At 42.0% G+C, this 19,644-nt stretch overlaps 1 protein-coding gene across 3 annotated transcripts in view; it reads right to left on the reverse strand.

Annotated features, from left to right (window-relative positions):
* The window catches only part of TOP2B (DNA topoisomerase II beta), a 127,119-nt gene that overhangs the window by 28,579 nt on the left and 78,896 nt on the right, over positions 1-19,644 (reverse strand). For all 3 annotated transcript variants that reach the window (XM_039523125.1, XM_039523124.1, XM_039523126.1), the window contains exons 14-23: positions 11,976-12,086; positions 11,780-11,885; positions 11,486-11,595; positions 8,748-8,840; positions 8,517-8,631; positions 6,196-6,317; positions 5,167-5,315; positions 3,504-3,735; positions 901-1,035; positions 182-382 (exon numbers count right to left, since the gene is read on the reverse strand). In XM_039523125.1, coding sequence (XP_039379059.1) covers positions 182-382; positions 901-1,035; positions 3,504-3,735; positions 5,167-5,315; positions 6,196-6,317; positions 8,517-8,631; positions 8,748-8,840; positions 11,486-11,595; positions 11,780-11,885; positions 11,976-12,086 — 1,374 coding nt within the window. The remainder of the gene's footprint in view (positions 1-181; positions 383-900; positions 1,036-3,503; positions 3,736-5,166; positions 5,316-6,195; positions 6,318-8,516; positions 8,632-8,747; positions 8,841-11,485; positions 11,596-11,779; positions 11,886-11,975; positions 12,087-19,644) is intronic.

Genomic DNA, 19,644 nt, shown 5'->3' on the forward strand with positions numbered 1-19,644 from the left:
TGTATCACAGAACTAACAACTTAAATGCACAGTAATTCTTTTTGTCAGTAACAAAACATGAAAGAGATGTGTTATGTCATGTATTGGACCAATAAAGTGCCACCAGCAGGCCATCACAAAAACAGGTGAGCTCACAACAAGCTACCGTAATGATTCTGGTAGTCAAACATAGAAAAGTTACCATAGAATTACAAGTAAGACTTGTTTGAAGTTTAAAGACTTTGTGCAATCCAGCAGCTTCGGCTTGAGCAAGCTTTTCTTCTGTCATTTTCACAACAAATTTCACAGTTGTATCAGTATGGTACTCTTTGTAATCGGAAATTAATGCTGGAGTTTTTTCGGTCCCATTCAACATAGGTTCTAGCACTTGTTCTTTGTATACCTACAAGAAAGATAGCAAACAGTAGAAATGAAGAACATAAAGCAAGAATTGTAATTCCTCACCATGGCTGAACAATGCAAATGGATATGCTCTAAAGTCACACAACGTTAAGGGATTACAATGCCCTGTGTCACCAAGAGTCACTCATAGAGCCACTTGGTAAAAAAAAAAAAAAAAAAGTCATTATTTGAACCTTTTGACAAGACAATCTGCAGAATGCAGACCAGAACTGACACCAGTCATGCAGGCATTTGATGTCCCTAAGCAAAGGATGAATGGCATGTTTGAAGATATACAGAGGATTGTGGATTAATTCAAGAAGAAAAAATGGTATTCCTTACAGTAAAGTACAGTAGGTAGCATGACAATAAACATCTTCTACTAAGGCCAAGCAAAAGGAAACCCATGCTTTGTTTTCTGAAATACATACTACCACCAGCCTGAAGAATTCATCTGAATAGGTGATTAAGTAGTCTAGGAAATTTGTCTTAAACTAAATGTATTTCACTGTTACTAACCTGGGTCCACGTTCTCACTGGAAGCTCTGTAATCTCTACTGTATTCCTGTCCACCACAAATATTTCACCACTAACTGCATACTGATTCTGACCAAGTTCCTGGATCGTTCCTTTAAAATTTTTGTAGTTTGGAAGCTGCAGGTACAAGTAATAATATTAATAATGTTCTTCAAAATGAAAAGTTGGGAAGAATTATTTGTTTCATATAAAGCTGTAAATTTACAACACCCTTTACAATACACTGCAGATATATTACAGTACAAATGAAAACAAACATATTAAATGGTGGGAATATATTATAATTAGAACTTTTTGTGAATAGGTGATACTTATTTGGAAGATGGAATTGCACCAGTGGCAGTGAGTTTTTTTGGAAAAATGCTACTGTAGATGTGACGTTATCTGATTAAAATATGACCATATAGATCATTGTCGCAACCACTGTTATATATTTGCAGCAAATATTGTACAAAGATTGTCGAGTGAGGTGTCTATGAAAAAGTTATGTTTTGCTATCTGTATACATGTATCATTTTTGTATGTGAAGTTAGAAGTATTGGAATATCCACCAGCTTTATGGCGATTGTCTGCCTCATTCTTTGCAGTTCACCCTAACTGAGTGACCATAGCTATCCCCCACTGGGACACCGGTCACAGCCAGATATGCCATGTAAGATATCTGTATAATTTGCCAGATATGATAATCTTGTTATATGTTTGAATCACTTTGTATTATGAGTTATAAATATATATGTATGTCTGTATTTCAAACTTGTGATATGCTTCTGGGTGACACCCCCAGACAGTTTGGCATCAGCACTGCCTAGCCTGCTTGATGTCCCATTAAGGACCTTCAGGTATACAACTGACCCATTGAGAGAAGACAAGGGATACACCTTATGACTCAGCAAGGCATGCAGGGACATGCCTATGGACAGAACTCTAAGGCTTCCAAGCCATGTGCTGGTCAGCTTGTGTTTGAAACAAAGGAAGCACAGGCTGCATGGCAAAAGACTATAAAAGACAGCTCCATCTTCTCCATTTTGTCTTCAATCCTGCTTCTTACCTCTGGAGGAACTTTGCTACAAACTGAAGCTCTGTACAATGGACTGAATGACCCATCCAAGCTGTGGATGTACTCCAGAGACTTAAGCCAGCAGTTTATTCCATCACTTCTACAAGCCTGAACCAAGAACTTTGCCATTACTGTATGTAATTGATTCCTTTAACCAATTTTAACTCTCACTTTTCTTTCTTTTTATAAATAAATCTTTAGATTTTAGATACTAAAGGATTGGCATCAGTGTGATTTTTGGGTAAGATCTAAGTTATATATTGACGTGGGTGTGTGGCTGGTCCTTTGGGATCAGAGGAACCTATTATTTGATGAGACTGGTTGTAAAGAACCACTCATCTCTGAATCCAGTGTTTTTGGTGATATAAGAACTGGAATGCCTGAGGAAACTGCCTTTATGTATTCTTGTTAGCCAGTGTGTTGAAACAGGAGTTTACTTTTGTGGCTGGTTTGGTATATCTTATAAAAGAATAACCACCTGTTTTGGGTTGTGTTTGCCCTGTTTCTCAAAAGTTCGTCCTGAATTTGGCAGCCTCAGTCATGACCCACTAAGGCACGGTTACAGTAGACAAGGCCCTTTGGCCAAACAGGACAGAATGCAGGTTAAATACACTGAATTCTCAGGTTCTCCTAAAAGGAAGGCCAACAGATTCCAATTACTGAAAAAATTAATTTATGTGGCATTCCCAACAGTTGGTGAGAGGAAATCCTCTGTGTTGTGAAAGCTAAAGCTGCTTTCTCAAAGGCCATGAATAGGGATCGAACTGCAGAAGTCCAGCAAGTGGAATCTGAACTGAAAAATACAATTAAAAAAATAAAATTTTGCTTCTATGAAATGGGCAAATCTAACCCAGCACTGATGTGCAAACTAGTAATAAACATGAAAGGGTTGTTTCTACTGTCTAGATTTCAGCTGAATTTATGCTGAAATGATTTCAGATTGAGCTGGGCTCTTCTTTTCTTCTAGCATTTGGAGCCTCTTCAGATACGTGGCAGAATTGAGAGGTTCCCAAACAAACTTTAAACAAATGAACACATAAGAGTTATGATTTGGAAATAGTTGGTTTTCCTGTTTAATAACACTATTTTTCTTCTAGCTATGGAGGAACATAAAAGGGAACATAGTTTAGTCAAGACAAAGGAGGCTTTAGAGATTCCAATGCAAGCCATAGAGGCTTTAAGATTGGCTGAAGATCTAGTGTAACTTATCTTAAAGAAATGACTGATACAGCTTTTTAGCCACCAGATCGCAATATTCAATAGTTCTTTCCACAACAATTATGGTTTTGAGAGCACATTGACAAATCAATGAGTAGAATGGAGGAATAAGCCTTTAAAAGAATCAGTAAAATTACAATGTACTGGTTTCAATGGGAATAAGACATAAAACAATAAATTCCTCTCCAAAGGTGGTAATCATTTGGCAGTGATGTGTTTCTAAAGTGATATAAGATGCTCTTTATAAATGCAAAACTCAGGTTTGTTTAGGAAACATAAAAATAGCAGCAGACACTGTGAGTTACATTACCATAGGATGGGGATCCAAGCCATCCAACATTCGTCTGACATTGTTCACAATCTCTCTGGTATCATAGTTAGGAAGTTTACAAGCCCATCCTGTACCAATTCCCTCAGCACCATTTACTAAAACCATGGGAATGATGGGAATATACCACTCTGGTTCTACGCGCTGGTTATCATCATAAAGGAACTTAAGCAGGTTGTCATCCACTGCAGGAAAAAGCAGCCGTGCTAAAGAGCTTTGAAAAAAAGAAGAAAACAACATAATTTAACAAGAGTCCAGTAAGTCAAATAACGTGTTACACTATGAAGATTAACGGGCCCAAATTTCATCTCATTAAAATAATTGTACTTTCTCTTTTAATTGTCATTATGAAGCTGAAAATACTGTTTTCTGAAACAAGGACAGAGGTATTATTGAACCTTCATAGTGGAACAATCTGTTCATAATAAATACAGGGTACTTGAGGTTTATTTGGGGGGGGGGGGTTCCTGTGACCACGTATGCATGTATCTTACCGTCCAATTTTTAAAACATACAGAACACCGGTACACTGAAGTACTCAGGACTCATGTATTTCATTACCTCCACTCAAAAGACTAGAGGTAAGTCAAGCAGACAGTAAGAAAAAAAGAAATATTTACAGTTTCAAACCAAACCAAAAAAGTCAAGCTTAACTGTAGGCATAAAAGCCTTAACAGTCCATGAAACACTTTGCAAACAGAGGTTTCATCAGTGGGCCTTTGCCAATTATGCACAATAAAGTAGGCAAATCAGTCTCCTAGCACATATGGATCAAATGAACTGGAGAACATATTAAATCTATTAAAGTACTGTTCCATAGAAACATTTATATGTGGAAGGGATCCAAAACTGATATTCATGCAGAAGGGGATATAACTAGAATAATCAAATGAAATTAACAAAAGGAAATTAAGGCTCAATATCAATGTGAACTAATTTATTAAGGGAAATGGTAGAAGCCACATAGTGTAACATTTACAATCAGACTGGACAAAATACTAGATTTTACTATAGGGAACAAATTCTGTCTGCCAAACTACACTCTAATTTACTTCCAGGCCACTCCACTGTCTTTAAATTATATTCTCAATTATACTTAGGAAATCCCATTAGCTTACATTGTGGTTGCACAGGTGCAACTGAGATCATAATTTTGTTTGCAGAATCTAAATGCTGGCCATGTGGAAGAAGAAAACAACACAGCTTGACTTTCAAAGCCTGTACTGAGTTGTAAGGCTGCCACATAGAAATAAATTCATGGGTAAAAGGACTAACACATTTTATGTGGAATCAGAAAGACACAACATGAAATCTCACAGTTCCATTTTTGAAGACTGACAGTTGAACTGGATAATCTGCCTTTTCAAACTGTAACCTTATGATTCAAAGTAAAATTTGTACAGCTAACTTTTTTTTAAGTCCTCAAGTACTATTCTCACAAAATTAGCAGGAAAATCTATGTGTACAAAAAATGTATTTGCACATGTAAATCAGGAATTTGAGCACACGCAGCTACTTGATTTCCTTGGTCTCTTACATACATGCTCACAAACAAATACATGCTTGCAAATCTTGTAGTGCAAAGGCAATTTGAAAATTTGGCTCTATGTGTTTTTAGTTTAATTTGTTTTGAGCAAGCTTTTACCTTAACATTGTGAAAATATAACGAGGGCTGGCAGCATCCTTCCCACCATGAAGCCTGGTACCAAACTGACCAATAGGCTGCAGTAGATTAACATTGTTACTTCCAACAAAGTTCTGAGCCAAGTTGACAATAGTCATCATTAATGCTTGCTGGAAGAAAATACATACACATTGTTACTATTCAGTGTAAGAAACTGCACTCTTTCCTAATCAGCAAGTATAACAGGTTTTCATTGCCAGATAATCCATGACTCATTCTACTCTGATTTCAAACATGGTCTCTCTGAAAAATGGAAGGCTATAATTTATTACAGAAATAGGGAATCTGTAGTTCAACTGTTAAAATATTGTATTCTCTCTCATTGTCCTTCTGTACAAGGAAGTTTTCATATGCATTACTTTCTCATCCCCTACCCTCACATGTTTTGTTTGAGTTTTCAAACACTCACTTCTGTGTACAGGAGATTGTGCACCATCCCTCCTCTCCCACAAAATGATGATGGTGGCTTTTTGAATGTATATTTTTATATTTATATTTTGACAATGCTAGTCTTTGGCGGTATTGCTAATATTCCAGATAAATACCAGAAAGGCCGGAAAACAAATACTTTAATCTTATTAAACACAAGAAACTATGTCACACAATTTCAAAATGTTCTGGAAAGAGATCACAAAATCCCATTTTTACTTTCTTTACTTTTGCATAAAAACAATTTGTCTTTCCTGCCTAAGTCTAAAACATGATCAGGTATACAGTTGGCATAACTGAGGACCTGGTCTAAGTCCACTAACTCGCTGCCCCAGCATAATTTCCCACAGCCTAGAATCTTTGGTTGAGACTTGGCTGTGCATGAAGGAATAAAACTGTCTTCTTATCAAAATGGATTCCATTTGGTTCACTTTCTTAAAAAGGTTCTGAACACTTCTACTCGTAGGACTCTTGGTCAATCGTTAAGTGCTGTTGACTAAATAAAAATTTCACCTATATTCTATATAGAAAAAATACATCCTTCCCATTTTTCATACTCACCTCTCCATGATGATAGGCTGACATTTCAGCAACAGAACCAGCCAGCTGAGCAACTTTAACCTCACGTTTATCGTTTCTCTTAAAGCAAGTGAACAAAACTTTGCGCTGCCCTGGCTTAAAACCTGTTTAGAAAAATAATGCTTTTTAAATACACACACACACACCTTTTTGAAATTATAAATTCTGTCTCTCTCTCTCTCTACGAGAACACATTTCTAATCTCTTTTGAAAGGGAGATAAATGTTATGTTGAATGAAAATAAATCTACACAATATTTAGCAAATTCATAAACACAGTGTAAAAGAACATATTTATATTAACCAACTGTAAGTAAACATTGTGCTGATGGAAAGAGACCGCAATATAAACTGAAGTTTTCCGGCTAATTAACTTAATATTAACATGCAGCATTCAATAATTCCCCACACTATCCTGCTAAATCTCAATCCTATCCCTGGATTCAGAAAGGTGCCTTCTGCGTTCCCCATGAAAAGCCACCCAAATATGGCTGAGTTATTTCTGAAAATCGCCCTTTGCACACGCTCTGCATACATCTGCTGTTAGAGGCTGGCAGCTAAATTTTAAGAACATTTCATATGGACTGAGCATGGTCCAGCCCAAGGCTTGGCAGACTTTCCCTGCCATTGTTGCTCACAGCTATTGCGGTCTATCGTGGCGCTGGGCACCAGCACTGAGAGCCGGTCTCCCCTGCGCTCTCTGCTCTCCTGCTGCTATCCAAACAGCCTGAGAGCAGGACATAGGCAGACTCAGACAAAGAGGGGTTAGGAGCAGAGAGGGACAAAGGCTAGAATGGGTAGCGGGCCACCCTACAGTGGGAATAGGAGTAGGGTGGGGACAGGTGCAGAAGGGTCTGTAACCATTAAAACACACTCCCTGAACCTGGAACAGAACCCAGGTTTCCTGAGTGCCAAACACTCTTTTGCTATCTAGAAAGTAACTATAAAATCCAGTAGAAAACTATGTCATTCCTCTCTAGTGACTCATCTATATAAAAGACACCAGCCTACTATGGCTACCAGTTTTCTGTTTCTCGGGCAGTAGAGGTTTGTGCTGTGGATATAAAAGTTCCAACCCCACTGATAACCTATGTGGGGATGAATATGGTTCCACATGATGGAATTTCTTTCAGTTTGCTTTATTTAAAAACTGAGAAAATTACATGGAAAAGTTATGTTAAAAGAACATTAAGGTTGCAAAGTCAAGCACTCAAAAGTTAAGACATGCCAGAATTAATGTGATCCATTCAACCCCATGTGCAGATGCATAATGTTACAGTCTTTATTTACATGATCAAATACTCTCTTTTCCACCCTTAAGGGGGTTTTGAGATTTTTGCATACGCTTTCCCTGAATGCTTTTGGTTGGGAGCTTGTATGCTATTCTTCCTCATCTAAGAAGAGGTCAATAGAGAAGGGGCAGTAGAAGGTTTACCCTTGCATGAAGGGAAAAGATATCTGTCTTTCCCCCAGGCTGGCTAGCCCCTATTTAAGTACTATGAGCAAGGAACCTTAGGCTTCTCACCTAAATTAGAAGTTGTCTGATTAAGGGTTCTTCTCTATTGCAGCTGAATAAGAATGGCAGTCTGTGTGTACCTCTCTCTGGGTATCACCTGTCTTAAGCACACCTTGTGCTTTGTTGTGAAGTCTATGTTGTTGAGGGAAAGGGGAAATCCCATCCCACCTATGAGACTCCAAGCCCCTTTTTCCTGGTTGAGCAAGAGTACATGGGCTGAAAACAGGATAGGCATATATCTCCTTCTCCTGCTGTGAGCTTTACAAATGGAGCACGCTTTGTGTCTGGGGTGCTTCTTTGCATATCTATGTTGCTCCACGAGAGAAATGGTGGTGAACCTGACAGAATTCCTGAAAGATCCCAGCATGGGTCCAATGCCTCCAAAACACTGTCCTTGATGTGAGAAGGGAAGAGGACAGGACTTTCACCCTAATCCACTCCCTATTGCTAATTTGAATTGAATGTTGATGAATATGAGCACTGAAAGAAAGGAGCACTTGCAACAGAAGTAGAGCACCTTCACAGTACAGGGAAGAGGTTTGGCCAAGTGGACAGGTTGTTAAGCTACAGCTTGAGCTGCCTCTAGTTTTACTTCAGAGAGGAGACAACTCAGTAATGTACATTACAGGCAACGTAATGAAGCAGAAACATATAGGTTCTCAATTTCTCTCACTAATTCCAAAAATTCATTCTCACAGTACCAACGTCTTTTCAAATACAGTCATATCCTTCAAAATGACAAGGATAAAAAGGTACATCCTTATAAATCACCATGAATATCTACTTACCATCAACCAGGGATGGAATGGATCTCTCATTGTCTGAGTTTGAGAAGAGAATCAACTCCTTGTTAATGAAGTCATTGTAAGTCAAATGCTTTGTTGCTGTACCATACAGAAATTGCTAAAAGAAAATGTATATATCAGTATAATTTCAACATTGAAACTGCATTAATTTTAAATATAATTTCAACATTGAAACTGCATCATCCTCCAGGCCTCTTCTCATTTAGAACTAACCTCTGGAAGGCCATGTAACCGACGCTGTCTTCTGTCTTCCATGAAGTTTGTTAACCACTCTTTTCGGTCATCAATTTTCTTTTTACTGAAGGCCTGCAAATATTTCAGTTCATCTTATTAGCATATACAGCATTACACATGTGTAATTTTAATAATTATTGTAAAATGTTGTATGGTTCTTTTAAATATGCAGTAACTTTTATTAAAGGTAAAAATTATAAAAACAATCTGTATACATTGCTGCTCAAATAGAGGAATTATTTAAATACATATCCTCTTGTATACCCACTCACAACAAACTACTCATTATACTCTGATCATTTATTGTTGGTAGGTTTTCAAACTCGCAGTTCTCTGATCAGCAGGTTCTTGAGCTTTGCAATTGTTTTTGAGATCCACACAGGCCTTGCTGGATCCAACCATAGGTAATTCAGTCCAGGATGTAGCCATAGTCAGGGACAGTTCCCGATAGCACAGCTTTATTGGAATTGTGCTGCTAAGGAGCAAGAAGATGCCAGGGATACAAATCCAGTTCAGAAGTATAGGCCTTTTGTGGATCCCAATGGCCGCTCAGACCATTCTGTGAGGGGAGAGGGAAGTGGCCAAATCTGCTCCCTTTCCAACTAGACCAATGGAGGACAACCTTTGTATGTTATCGTCATGAACTTTTCCTTCCCCTTAGCTAATTGCCTTCAAGTTTTACTGTGGAAAGGAGCAATCTGGTCCTTGATTTTCACACCGATTGAGTAGAGACAGAGTAAAGAACTAGGATTTGGTCCTGTGTGTTTTTGGACGAGTATTTCCAGCTCACAGACTGTCTGTTTATCTGTGCCATCTAGGTGTGTCATGCTTCTCCAGCACAGAATAAAAATGTTTTAAAAGACAATGTATGTGGCAATAATTTTCTGTTTGCTATTCTATCATTCAGTAAACTACCCTAAAAAATTATCTGAACTTTAAAATTTGATTTTATTCTGCTCTGATAAAATCCAGTACAATTATTTTTAGTAATCCAACTATATAAGCCCTAGAAGGCCCCATTTCCATCCTTCAAAAACCTACTCCTAAAGAGAAATGTGGAGCTGCCAGGGTAGAGTCTGAAAGAGAGATTAAATGAGTATATGAGTTTGCTGCCTTCCACCTCCTACAACTCCAGATTCAGATTCATAGATTCGTAGACTCTAGGACTGGAAGGGACCTCGAGAGGTCATCGAGTCCAGTCCCCTGCCCTCATGGCAGGACCAAATATTGTCTAGACCATCCCTGATAGACATTTATCTAACCTACTCTGAAATATCTCCAGAGATGGAGATTCCACAACCTCCTTAGGCAGTTTATTCCAATGTTTAACCACCCTGACAGTTAGGAATTTTTTCCTAATGTCCAACTTAAACCTCCCTTACTGCAGTTTAAGCGCATTGCTTCTTGTTCTATCCTTAGAGGCTAAGATGAACAAGTTTTTTCCCTCCTCCTTATGACACCCTTTTAGATACCTGAAAACTGCTATCATGTACCCTCTCAGTCTTCTCTTTTCCAAACTAAACAAACCCAATTCTTTCAGCCTTCCTTCATAGGTCATGTTCTCAAGACCTTTAATCATTCTTGTTGCTCTTCTCTGGACCCTCTCCAATTTCTCCACATCTTTTTTGAAATGCGGTGCCCAGAACTGGACACAATACTCCAGCTGAGGCCTGACCAGCACAGAGTAGAGTGGAAGAATGACTTCTTGTGTCTTGCTCACAACACACATGTTAATGCATCCCAGAATCATGTTTGCTTTTTTTGCAACAGCATCACACTGTTGACTTATATTTAGCTTGTGGTCCACTATAACCCCTAGATCCCTTTCTGCCATACTCCTTCCTAGACAGTCTCTTCTCATTCTGTATGTGTGAAACTGATTGTTCCTTCCTAAGTGGACCACTTTGCATTTGTCTTTATTAAACTTCATCCTGTTTACCTCAGACCATTTCTCCAATTTGTCCAGATCATTTTGAATTTTGACCCTATCCTCCAAAGCAGTTGCAATCCCTCCCAGTTTGGTATCATCTGCAAACTTAATAAGCGTACTTTCTATGCCAATATCTAAGTCGTTGATAAAGATATTGAACAGAGCTGGCCCCAAAACAGACCCCTGCGGAACCCTACTCGTTATACTTTTCCAGCAGGATTGGGAACCATTAATAACTCTCGGAGTACAGTTATCCAGCCAGTTATGCACTCACCTTATAGTAGCCCCATCTAAGTTGTATTTGCCTAGTTTATCGATAAGAATATCATGCGAGACTGTATCAAATGCCTTACTAAAGTCTAGGTATACCATATCCACCGCTTCTCCCTTATCCACAAGACTCGTTATCCTATCAAAGAAAGCTATCAGATTAGTTTGAAAGCTGTCAGATCCCTTCACCAAAAGACAGGCCCCTTCACCAAAAGACACTAACAGAGCTAAAAAAATATTTTGTTGAAATTAGTTAATTAAAAAAAATCATATTGTCAGTATCCCTTTAAGAATTGTTGTAATGTCCTTGCATAATGTCAGGTGGTGAGATAGATGTTCACGAGGCCCAGCCTCTGAATGTGAATTGTAATATTGTTCAAACATCAACAAAATAACCTGAAAAATGAAAAAATTAAGTAAGTAACCACTGTACACTAAGAGGATTTCTTGACCCAATACTTGCTGCAAGTGATGGCATTCATAAAACATGGCACACCGGAGTTTTAAAAGTTCTTACCAGTGTAATGGCAGCATCATCTTCAGGACCAGCATATCTGAATAAGATCCGATGCCTCTCCATGTCAGCAAAGTATTCCTTTGCTTCTTTAGCAGTGCTGGTACCCAAACCTGCATGATGAGGAGAAAACAATTACTACATAATCATACTGTTTGAATTATCATGTTTTCCTAACAATTTACTGGGATTGACTTTGAAATAACTTCAGAAACTATTCTTCTAGTGCTTACTAACACAGACACCACCCAATTATTGCTTTTTCACGTCCATGAGTGTTTTTTTTTAAAAACAAACCTTTGTAGTATTTTATCTTCCACGCTTTATGATTCTCCATATGTTTCTTCCACTCATCAAATTCAGGAATGCTATAGAAGGCAAGTTCCTGCTTACTTTTGCTTGCCTTAAAAATAACAAAAATATACCTAGTCAGTCTTTTTTATAATGTTATCTACAATACATCAAAACTTTATATTGTCAGTATAAGCTGTACCTTTACAATGGGAGTAATGAATTCCTCAAGAAAACCATGTTTCAAAAGAGATGGCCAATTGTGATGAATAAAGTTGATTAACAAGCCTTTTATGTGAGATCCATCCTGATCCTAAATATGAAAAAGGAACACTATCAGTGAATAAGCATATTAGCTCCAGCGCAAGCGAAATGACAAAAACAAAGACAATGTATGATTAAGGAGTCAGCGTGTCAGTACTTTCAAATCTCACTGACCTGGATAAGAATGAAGCAATGTTTTTTTAGTGGGAAACATGTAATCAAATGGGTAGTTTCAGTTCTGGGTTGTGCAAGCATAGCCCGGGGACAAGACCTCCTGTAGCAGAAGTCCTCAGAGAGTGTTTGCCAAAGCACAAAGCTACAACCTTCTTTTCATCAGCAGCAAGACACCATAGATGCAGAAGTGTATGGCTTGAACGGAAAGGGGAGTGGCTGAATGGATCCCCTGGACAGGTTCTGTTGATAGGGCTCGTCAGCAGCGTCAGCAGCATTTTAACCAAATGGTTACTCACCTTGTGCAGTAACTGTGATTCTTCGAGATGTGTCCCCCTATGTGTGCTTCACTATGGGTGTGCTTGTGCCCCGCTGTGCCTTTGAGGAGAGATTTCTCATAGCACTGTCCTTTTGGCCGGCGCATGCATGTTACTCAGCCTCAAGGTCCATGCTATTGTTATATAGCGCTCCACAGGTGAACCACCCTCGGTTTCTTGTCTACCATGATGCTCCGTAGCAGAGAACTCCGAAGCAGAGAGGAACGAGAGTGGGCAGTGGAGCACCCACAGGGACACACATCTCAAAGAACCAAAGTTACTGCATATGATGAGTAATCATTTCTTTTTCTTTCAAATAGTGTCCCCGTGGGTGCTTTACCAGGTGACTACTAAGCAGTTCCTCTAAGGAGGAGGGGGCTTTGGAGTTGAGTCTAATATAGAGGAAAGTATAGCTGATCCAAATGCTGCATCGGAAGTAGAATTGTGAGTTACTGCATAGTGCTCAGCAAACTAAGTATAGAAGTCCAAGTCACAGCTCTACATATTTCAATGATGGGAACATTTTTGAGAAAGACTGTAGAGGTGTGTAGCAAGGTGGTGTGGCGTCCCTCAGGGAGTGACAGGAAGGGACCACAACACGCCTCCTGGTGGGCAGAACCAGGAGAGCCATGTCCGCCCCGCTGGAAGTGGAAAGGCGGGACAGGAAGTGGAAGTACAAAAGACAGGCCCTGCTCAGTTGGGCTGGAGCCACCACAGGAGACAGACACATCCCGCCTGTTGCTGGAGCCTGCAGAGGAGCTGCCAGGGTTGCCTCCTGAGAACTGGCCAGAGCTTCCTGAGAAGTCAGACAACCCCCACAGTATAGAGGTACCAAACCCCGGGATGTAGGAAGAAGCGCAAGAGAACTAAACACCCATCTGGTTGCCTGTTGCTCTGATACAAGGTCACCGTGTTGCAGGTGGATCCTCGTTGATATAGTGGCGGACCACTCTGCCACTGTTAGGGCCCTGGGCTGGTATGCAGTGGAGTCAGGCAGGCCCATGTCCCCCTACCCCCAGCCACCCCACCCCTGGGGTGGCAGCACCCTCATCGTAGGCCAGGAAGCCTGTGGTACTCTACCATCCACCCCTGCCTGAGCCCCTAGATTGTGCTGGTGCTCACCCCTGCCTGAACCCCTAGACTCTGTTGGTGCTCACCCTTCTCTGAGCCTCTAGATTCTGTTGGTGCTCACCCTTCCCTGGGTCTCAGACTGCTTAGCCGCTCTGCCTTGATTGCAGGCCAGAGGCTACTAACTGTTTGCTGCCCTGCCCTGACCGAGGGCCCGGGTCTCATAGACTGCAGTACTGCTCTGCCTGGCTGGAGGGCCGCAGCATTCGGTGCAGCTAATTCCCCCCTTTTGAACTCACCTTTACAGGTATGCAACAGTGAGGAGGCCTGGCCTCCCTCAGAGAGTAACAGAGAGGGACGGCCACGCACCCTACAAGGTGGAAATAGACCTCATAGAGTGAGTTTGTATGTCTCAGGGTGTTTGGAGATTACAAGATTGGTAGCAACAACTATGCAGTTGGATATCCACTTAGAAAGTCTTCGTTTAGAGACTGCGGACCCTTTTGATCTGTCTGTGATAAAATCAAATAATTTTGAAGTCTTTCCGAAAGGCTTAGTTCTGTCAAGATAGAAGACCACGACTGTCCTGACCTCAGATGTGTGTAAGAGCGCCTCTTCATTGCCTAGGTGAGGTTCAGGGTGGAAGATCAGGAGGTGAATGGGTTGGCTGATAAGGAACACCCTGTACTGAAAGTGGTCCTGACCAACAGCAAAGCATAGGCATCTTTTGTGTATTTGATGGATCTGTAGGGCCCTATAAAATTCACAGCCATGAAAAATGTGTCCATGACTGTGAAATCTGGTCTCCCCTGTGAAATCTGGTCTTTTGAGTAGTTTTACCCTATACTTTACAGATTTAACAGGGGAGACCAGTGTTTCTCAAACTGGGGTCCCGACCGAAAATAGGGCTGTGGGGGCAGGGGGTGTCACAAGGTTATTATAGGGTGATTGCAGTATTGCCACCCTTACTTCTGTGCTGCCTTCAGAGTTGGGTGGCCCAGCACCCAGCTCTGAAGGCAGCACCCCGACAGCTGCAGCGCAGACGTAAGGGTGGCAATACCATACCATGCCACCCTTACTTCCATGCTGCTGCCTTCAGAGTTGGGTCAGGACCCCTACAGTTACAACACCGTGAAAGTTCAGATTTAAGTATCTGAAATCATGACATTTATTATTTTTAAAATCCTATGACTATGAAATTGACTAAAATGGACCGTGAATTTGGTAGGGCCCTACCTATATGTAAATATGCCTCCTGAAGATCTAGGGCTGAGAACCAACCCCTTGGTCCAGTGATGGAATTATTGCTGCATCACCATTTTGAATTTTTGCCTTCACAAAGGTGTTGAGTAGCCTTACATCTAGGATGGGTATCCAACTGCTGTTCTTTTTTTAACCATGAAACACCTGGAATACAACCCCTTCCCTCAGTGTTGCTACAGAACCAGTTCTATAGTACCCAAGAGTAGGAGAGAGCCTATTTTCTGTTGTAAAAGGTTCTTGTGAGAGGGGTTCCTGAAGAGGGACGGGGAAGGGATGTTGGCAGCCACAAGAGAAGTAAAGTGAATGGAGTACGCTACAGATATCAAGTATCAGAGGGGTAGCTGTGTTAGTCTGGATCTGTAAAAGCAGCAAAGAATCCTGTGGCACCTTATAGACTAACAGACGTTTTGCAGCATGAGCTTTCATGGGTGAATACCCACTTCGTCGGATGCAAGTAGTGGAAATTTCCAGGGGCAGGTATATATATGCAAGCAAGAAGCAAGCTAGAGATAACGAGGTTAGTTCAATCAGGGAGGATGAGGCCCTCTTCTAGCAGCTGAGGTGTGAAAACCAAGGGAGATATCCTCTCCCAAACCCATTTATCTGTACTGATTGACTCCAAGCCCACTGGAAGTGGTAAGGATGGCAGGTGAATCAATGCAGCTGGTAAGAATGAGGATGGTAACTCAGGACTCGACCACCCTGTCAAAATTGGTGCTTGGTGGTAGAAGGCTTTGAGGTCAAAGGTTGAGAAGTTGGTGGTTTTCTTCTCTGGAACCTCTGTCTCTTGTGTTGAGGTTCTTCTGATCTCTGGGAGCTTGAGAACTGAGCAGGATGGGATCTCTGTACGATCTGGGACTTACTAAACTTTCTCTTTTGGGCAGGTGTGTAGATCCTGAGAACACAAAGTAGCCCTGGAGTCCTTTAAAAAGTGCAGAGATTGGTCCATGCTGTCAGCAAACAGTTTACTACCATCTACCAGGTGACAGTATTAACAATCAAAGGAGGCCTGCAGAGATGTTCTGGAGAGCAGCTGGCCTTTTGCAATAATTGCCTGGAATTGCTCTCTGTGTTCTGCTGGTAGATGCTCAACAAATGAGTTCAGCTTGGTATAATTTGTATGATTATATTTTGCCTATAAAGCTTAGTAGCTGGTAATTCTGAATTGTAAAGTAGCTGACTGAGTGTTGTCAGTAGCATGTCCAGGGCATGCGCTGAAGTGATAGTAACTGAAGGAGTTGACATTACCGTAAATCTCAACTGCTCCGAGGGGTGTCAAGATGGAGCCCTAGCAGGCTTCTTCAGTACCGGGTGAGAAAAGGCAGCGCTCTTCTTGCCGCCTCACTCTGCTGACAGTAACTGATGACAGTAACCGAGCCCAGAACTTTACAGTCTTTGAATTTGACAGCGCCCTTGGTACATGAGGATCCAGCAGTGTCATAGGTACCAGACTGGAGAGCAGTGGGTGCCAAAGTATCTGCAGTCATCAGAGACCACAACTTCTTTGAGGTAGATTCTCTATGTGGAGAACTTGGGGGACAGCCTTTGGGAGTCTTATGAGAGGAATCTTGGGTCCTCCTCTTAGATGCCGTCAAGGACTGTTGTTTGGAGACAGGGGAGGCAGCGGATTACTCAGCGGCCAGCAAATGGGGGGATCCTCTGGCTACGGACAGAGGCTGGGCACAGTGAGATCTCCATCATGAAGAGTTTGATCTCCCTGTTTTTTCTGGCTCTAGATTTTAATGCCAGACATAAGTTGCACTTCTGGGAAATATGAGATTCCCAGAGGTAATGGATGCACCAGGACTGTCCGTCACTCATTGGGATTGCCTCCCAGCATAACAGGTAACCTTTGAAACCAAGAAAACCGGGCATGTCCTCCCAGTAAAGTAAAAATCTCTCAGGAGGGTAGAAACTAATATACTTTTTTTAAAAAAAATTGTTTTTAAACTAGTACAGCTAAAACTAGTACTAAGTAATGCTAAGGACAACTACAATAAACTAACTACTAAAAGATCTAAGGGGATACAGTTGAGGTAAATCTAAACATAGACAACTGTTAAGGCTCCATCTCAGGCCAAGGCAGTTGAGAAGGAACTAAAGGCGGTTCCCCCATGCAGTGCTATATAGCAACATCACAGAGCATGAGACGGCATAACATATGTGTATTGGCTGAACGGACATTGCTATCAGAAATCTCAGACCAAAGGCACAAGGCAGCGCAAGCATACCTACAGTGAAGCACCCTACAGTGTAGCACACTGCTACAAGAAGCAGCTTCCCTTCCCAATGGAATCCTGTACACTTTCTTGTGGTGAATACATCAAGGGATACATTCTCCAGTGACTCAACAAGTTGTGATCAGCCCAATATAAAGCCACAGATTTTTAATGGATGATTGCCTTTCACTGTAGCAGTATGTAGTCCCAGATGACTATTCGTGGCAACTGCCGAAGCTGGGCGTTACAGTATCGACAGCTTCGACCTGCTGAGCCATGTGGCACACTCGAAGCACGGCCGAGCCACATATGTTCAGTCCGATATTGCAGATGCCATTCAGCTGATGTCTACTAAATTCTGTGATACCATCCAGGTTGGTGGTTTCTGACTGGGAAATGTATACAAGCCTCCAAGCGTCAGCTGGAACCAACAGATTCTACCAAGCCTACCACACCCAGCTGTCTACGACAGAGACTTCAACAGCCATCACACAGAGTGGGGGGTATCAGGAGGTTGACACCAACAGTGAACAACTTGAAGACTAGGCATCTCGAAACGACCTTGCCCTTATCCATGATGCTAAGCAGCGAGGCACATTCCATTCTTCTAGATGGGATCGTCACTATTCTTCTGACTTGTGCTGGGTCACTTCAGTTCATGGACACTCAGCCAGCAACATGCCAAGTTTTGGATACCTTCCCACGCAGCCAACACAGACCGTTGCTGATCCATATCGGGCTACAATTTCCAGTTGTTAAGAGTTCCAAAAAGAAGTAGTGGAACTTCTGAAAGATACCGGGAAGTCCTGGAGAAGAGTGTGGTAACAAACCAGTCCGGCATATTTTGGTAAATGAGACCTACCGTCGCTTCTGTGGTGCTATCTATAAAGCAGGCTGCAGAGCCATCCCACGTGGTTGCCGCCCGGTCTACATCCCTTGTCTCGATGCAGAGAGCACTGCCTTGTTCGAGCAGTATGAGGCATCTGGTGACCCAGATCTGACTGAATCGTTGGACACTGCTCGCTGAGCCAGATGTGAGGAGATGACCGAGATGATGAGCTTTACCCGCTCTAGATGCAAGTGCTGGAGTCTGCTCTGACACCTTGGAGCAGGGCAGCAGCCACCTACACTCTGCTGACCCTCACTGACACCCAACCAGGTAGCCGGACACCTACTTAAAGTGACCAGAGCACCTTTGGAGAAACAGGTGCAAAGACAAGTGAGGAACGAATGGCATATGTTTAAACATGAACACCAGATCAGAAGCTGCCCACAACCATTCATTGTAACAGAGCTGGAACAGACACTGGGTAGCATCAAGTGTGGAACAGGTGTGGGCTATGACAATATACACCTCTACCGCAATATAACGCCACCCGATATAACATGAATTCGGATATAATGCAGTAAAGCAGCGCTCCAGGGGGGCAGGGCTGTGCACTCCGGCGGATCAAAGCAAGTTAATGTAACGCAGTTTCACCTATAACGCAGTAAGATTTTTTGGCTCCCGAGGACAACGTTATATCGAGATGTATCTCCAGAATTCCTGGAAAACCTTGGAAAGGACCCAAGTCAAGCATCAAGCTATTGTCCCATATCATTATTGTCGGTGTGCTTCAAGGCTCTGGAGTGCTTGGTCCTACAGTGCATATTACCCGACATGGAGAGAATTTTGAGCCCTGACCAAGCAGGCTTTCGCCAAGGCTGTAGCACATACGACAAAGTACTTGTGCTGACAACATTTGTTGAAAATGGCTTCCAGAGAAACTTGAAAACAGGCGCTGTTTTCATCGCTCTAACAGCAGCATACAATACGGTATGGCACACTGGCCTGCTCGTGAAGGTATCGTGGGTCCTGCTACCTTGGATCACAGGCGTCGTTGAACTGTTCCTCCACGATAGGCAGTTCAGAGTCCATATGGGGGAGGAGATGAGTGCTTGGAGACGACAGAGCAATGGGTTACCCCAGGGCTCTGTGCTTTCTCAAACCCTGTTCAACCTTTACATCAATGACCTGCCAGCAATGGAGTCATGAAAGTTCATTTACACAGATGACATATGTTGCGGTACCCAGGCCCGGACGTTCCACAAGCTTGATGCCACCTTAAACCGGGACATGATAAAATTAGCTAACCACTGTAAGACTTGGCGCCTCCAGCCAATCATCATAAAAACAGTCTCCAGTTTGTTCCATCTTCATCATGCCAGCGCAACCTGAAAACTGAATGTTTATCTGATTGGTCAGAAGGTGAAGCATGAAGTAGAACAGGTCTATCTAGGTGTGACCTTAGACCGCACACTGAGTTACCATGCCCACCTGAAGAAGACAGCAGCTAAAGTTAAGACGCGGAACAATCTTCTTAGCAAACTGTCAGGTTTGTCATGGAGTGCTCGTGCTCAAACTCTGCAGAAGTCAGCTCTTGCCACCTTGTATTTGGTGGCAGAGTACAGCGCACCAGTATGGAGCCGATCTTCACACACCAAACTGGTGGATACGCAGTTACATGCCGCCATGCGTATCATCTCCGGCACCCTGCATCCGACTCCACTCCCATGGCTTCCAGTTCTG

The sequence above is a fragment of the Mauremys reevesii genome, linkage group 2, assembly GCF_016161935.1.
Source record: "Mauremys reevesii isolate NIE-2019 linkage group 2, ASM1616193v1, whole genome shotgun sequence".
In the NCBI taxonomy this organism is placed as follows: Eukaryota; Metazoa; Chordata; order Testudines; family Geoemydidae; genus Mauremys; species Mauremys reevesii.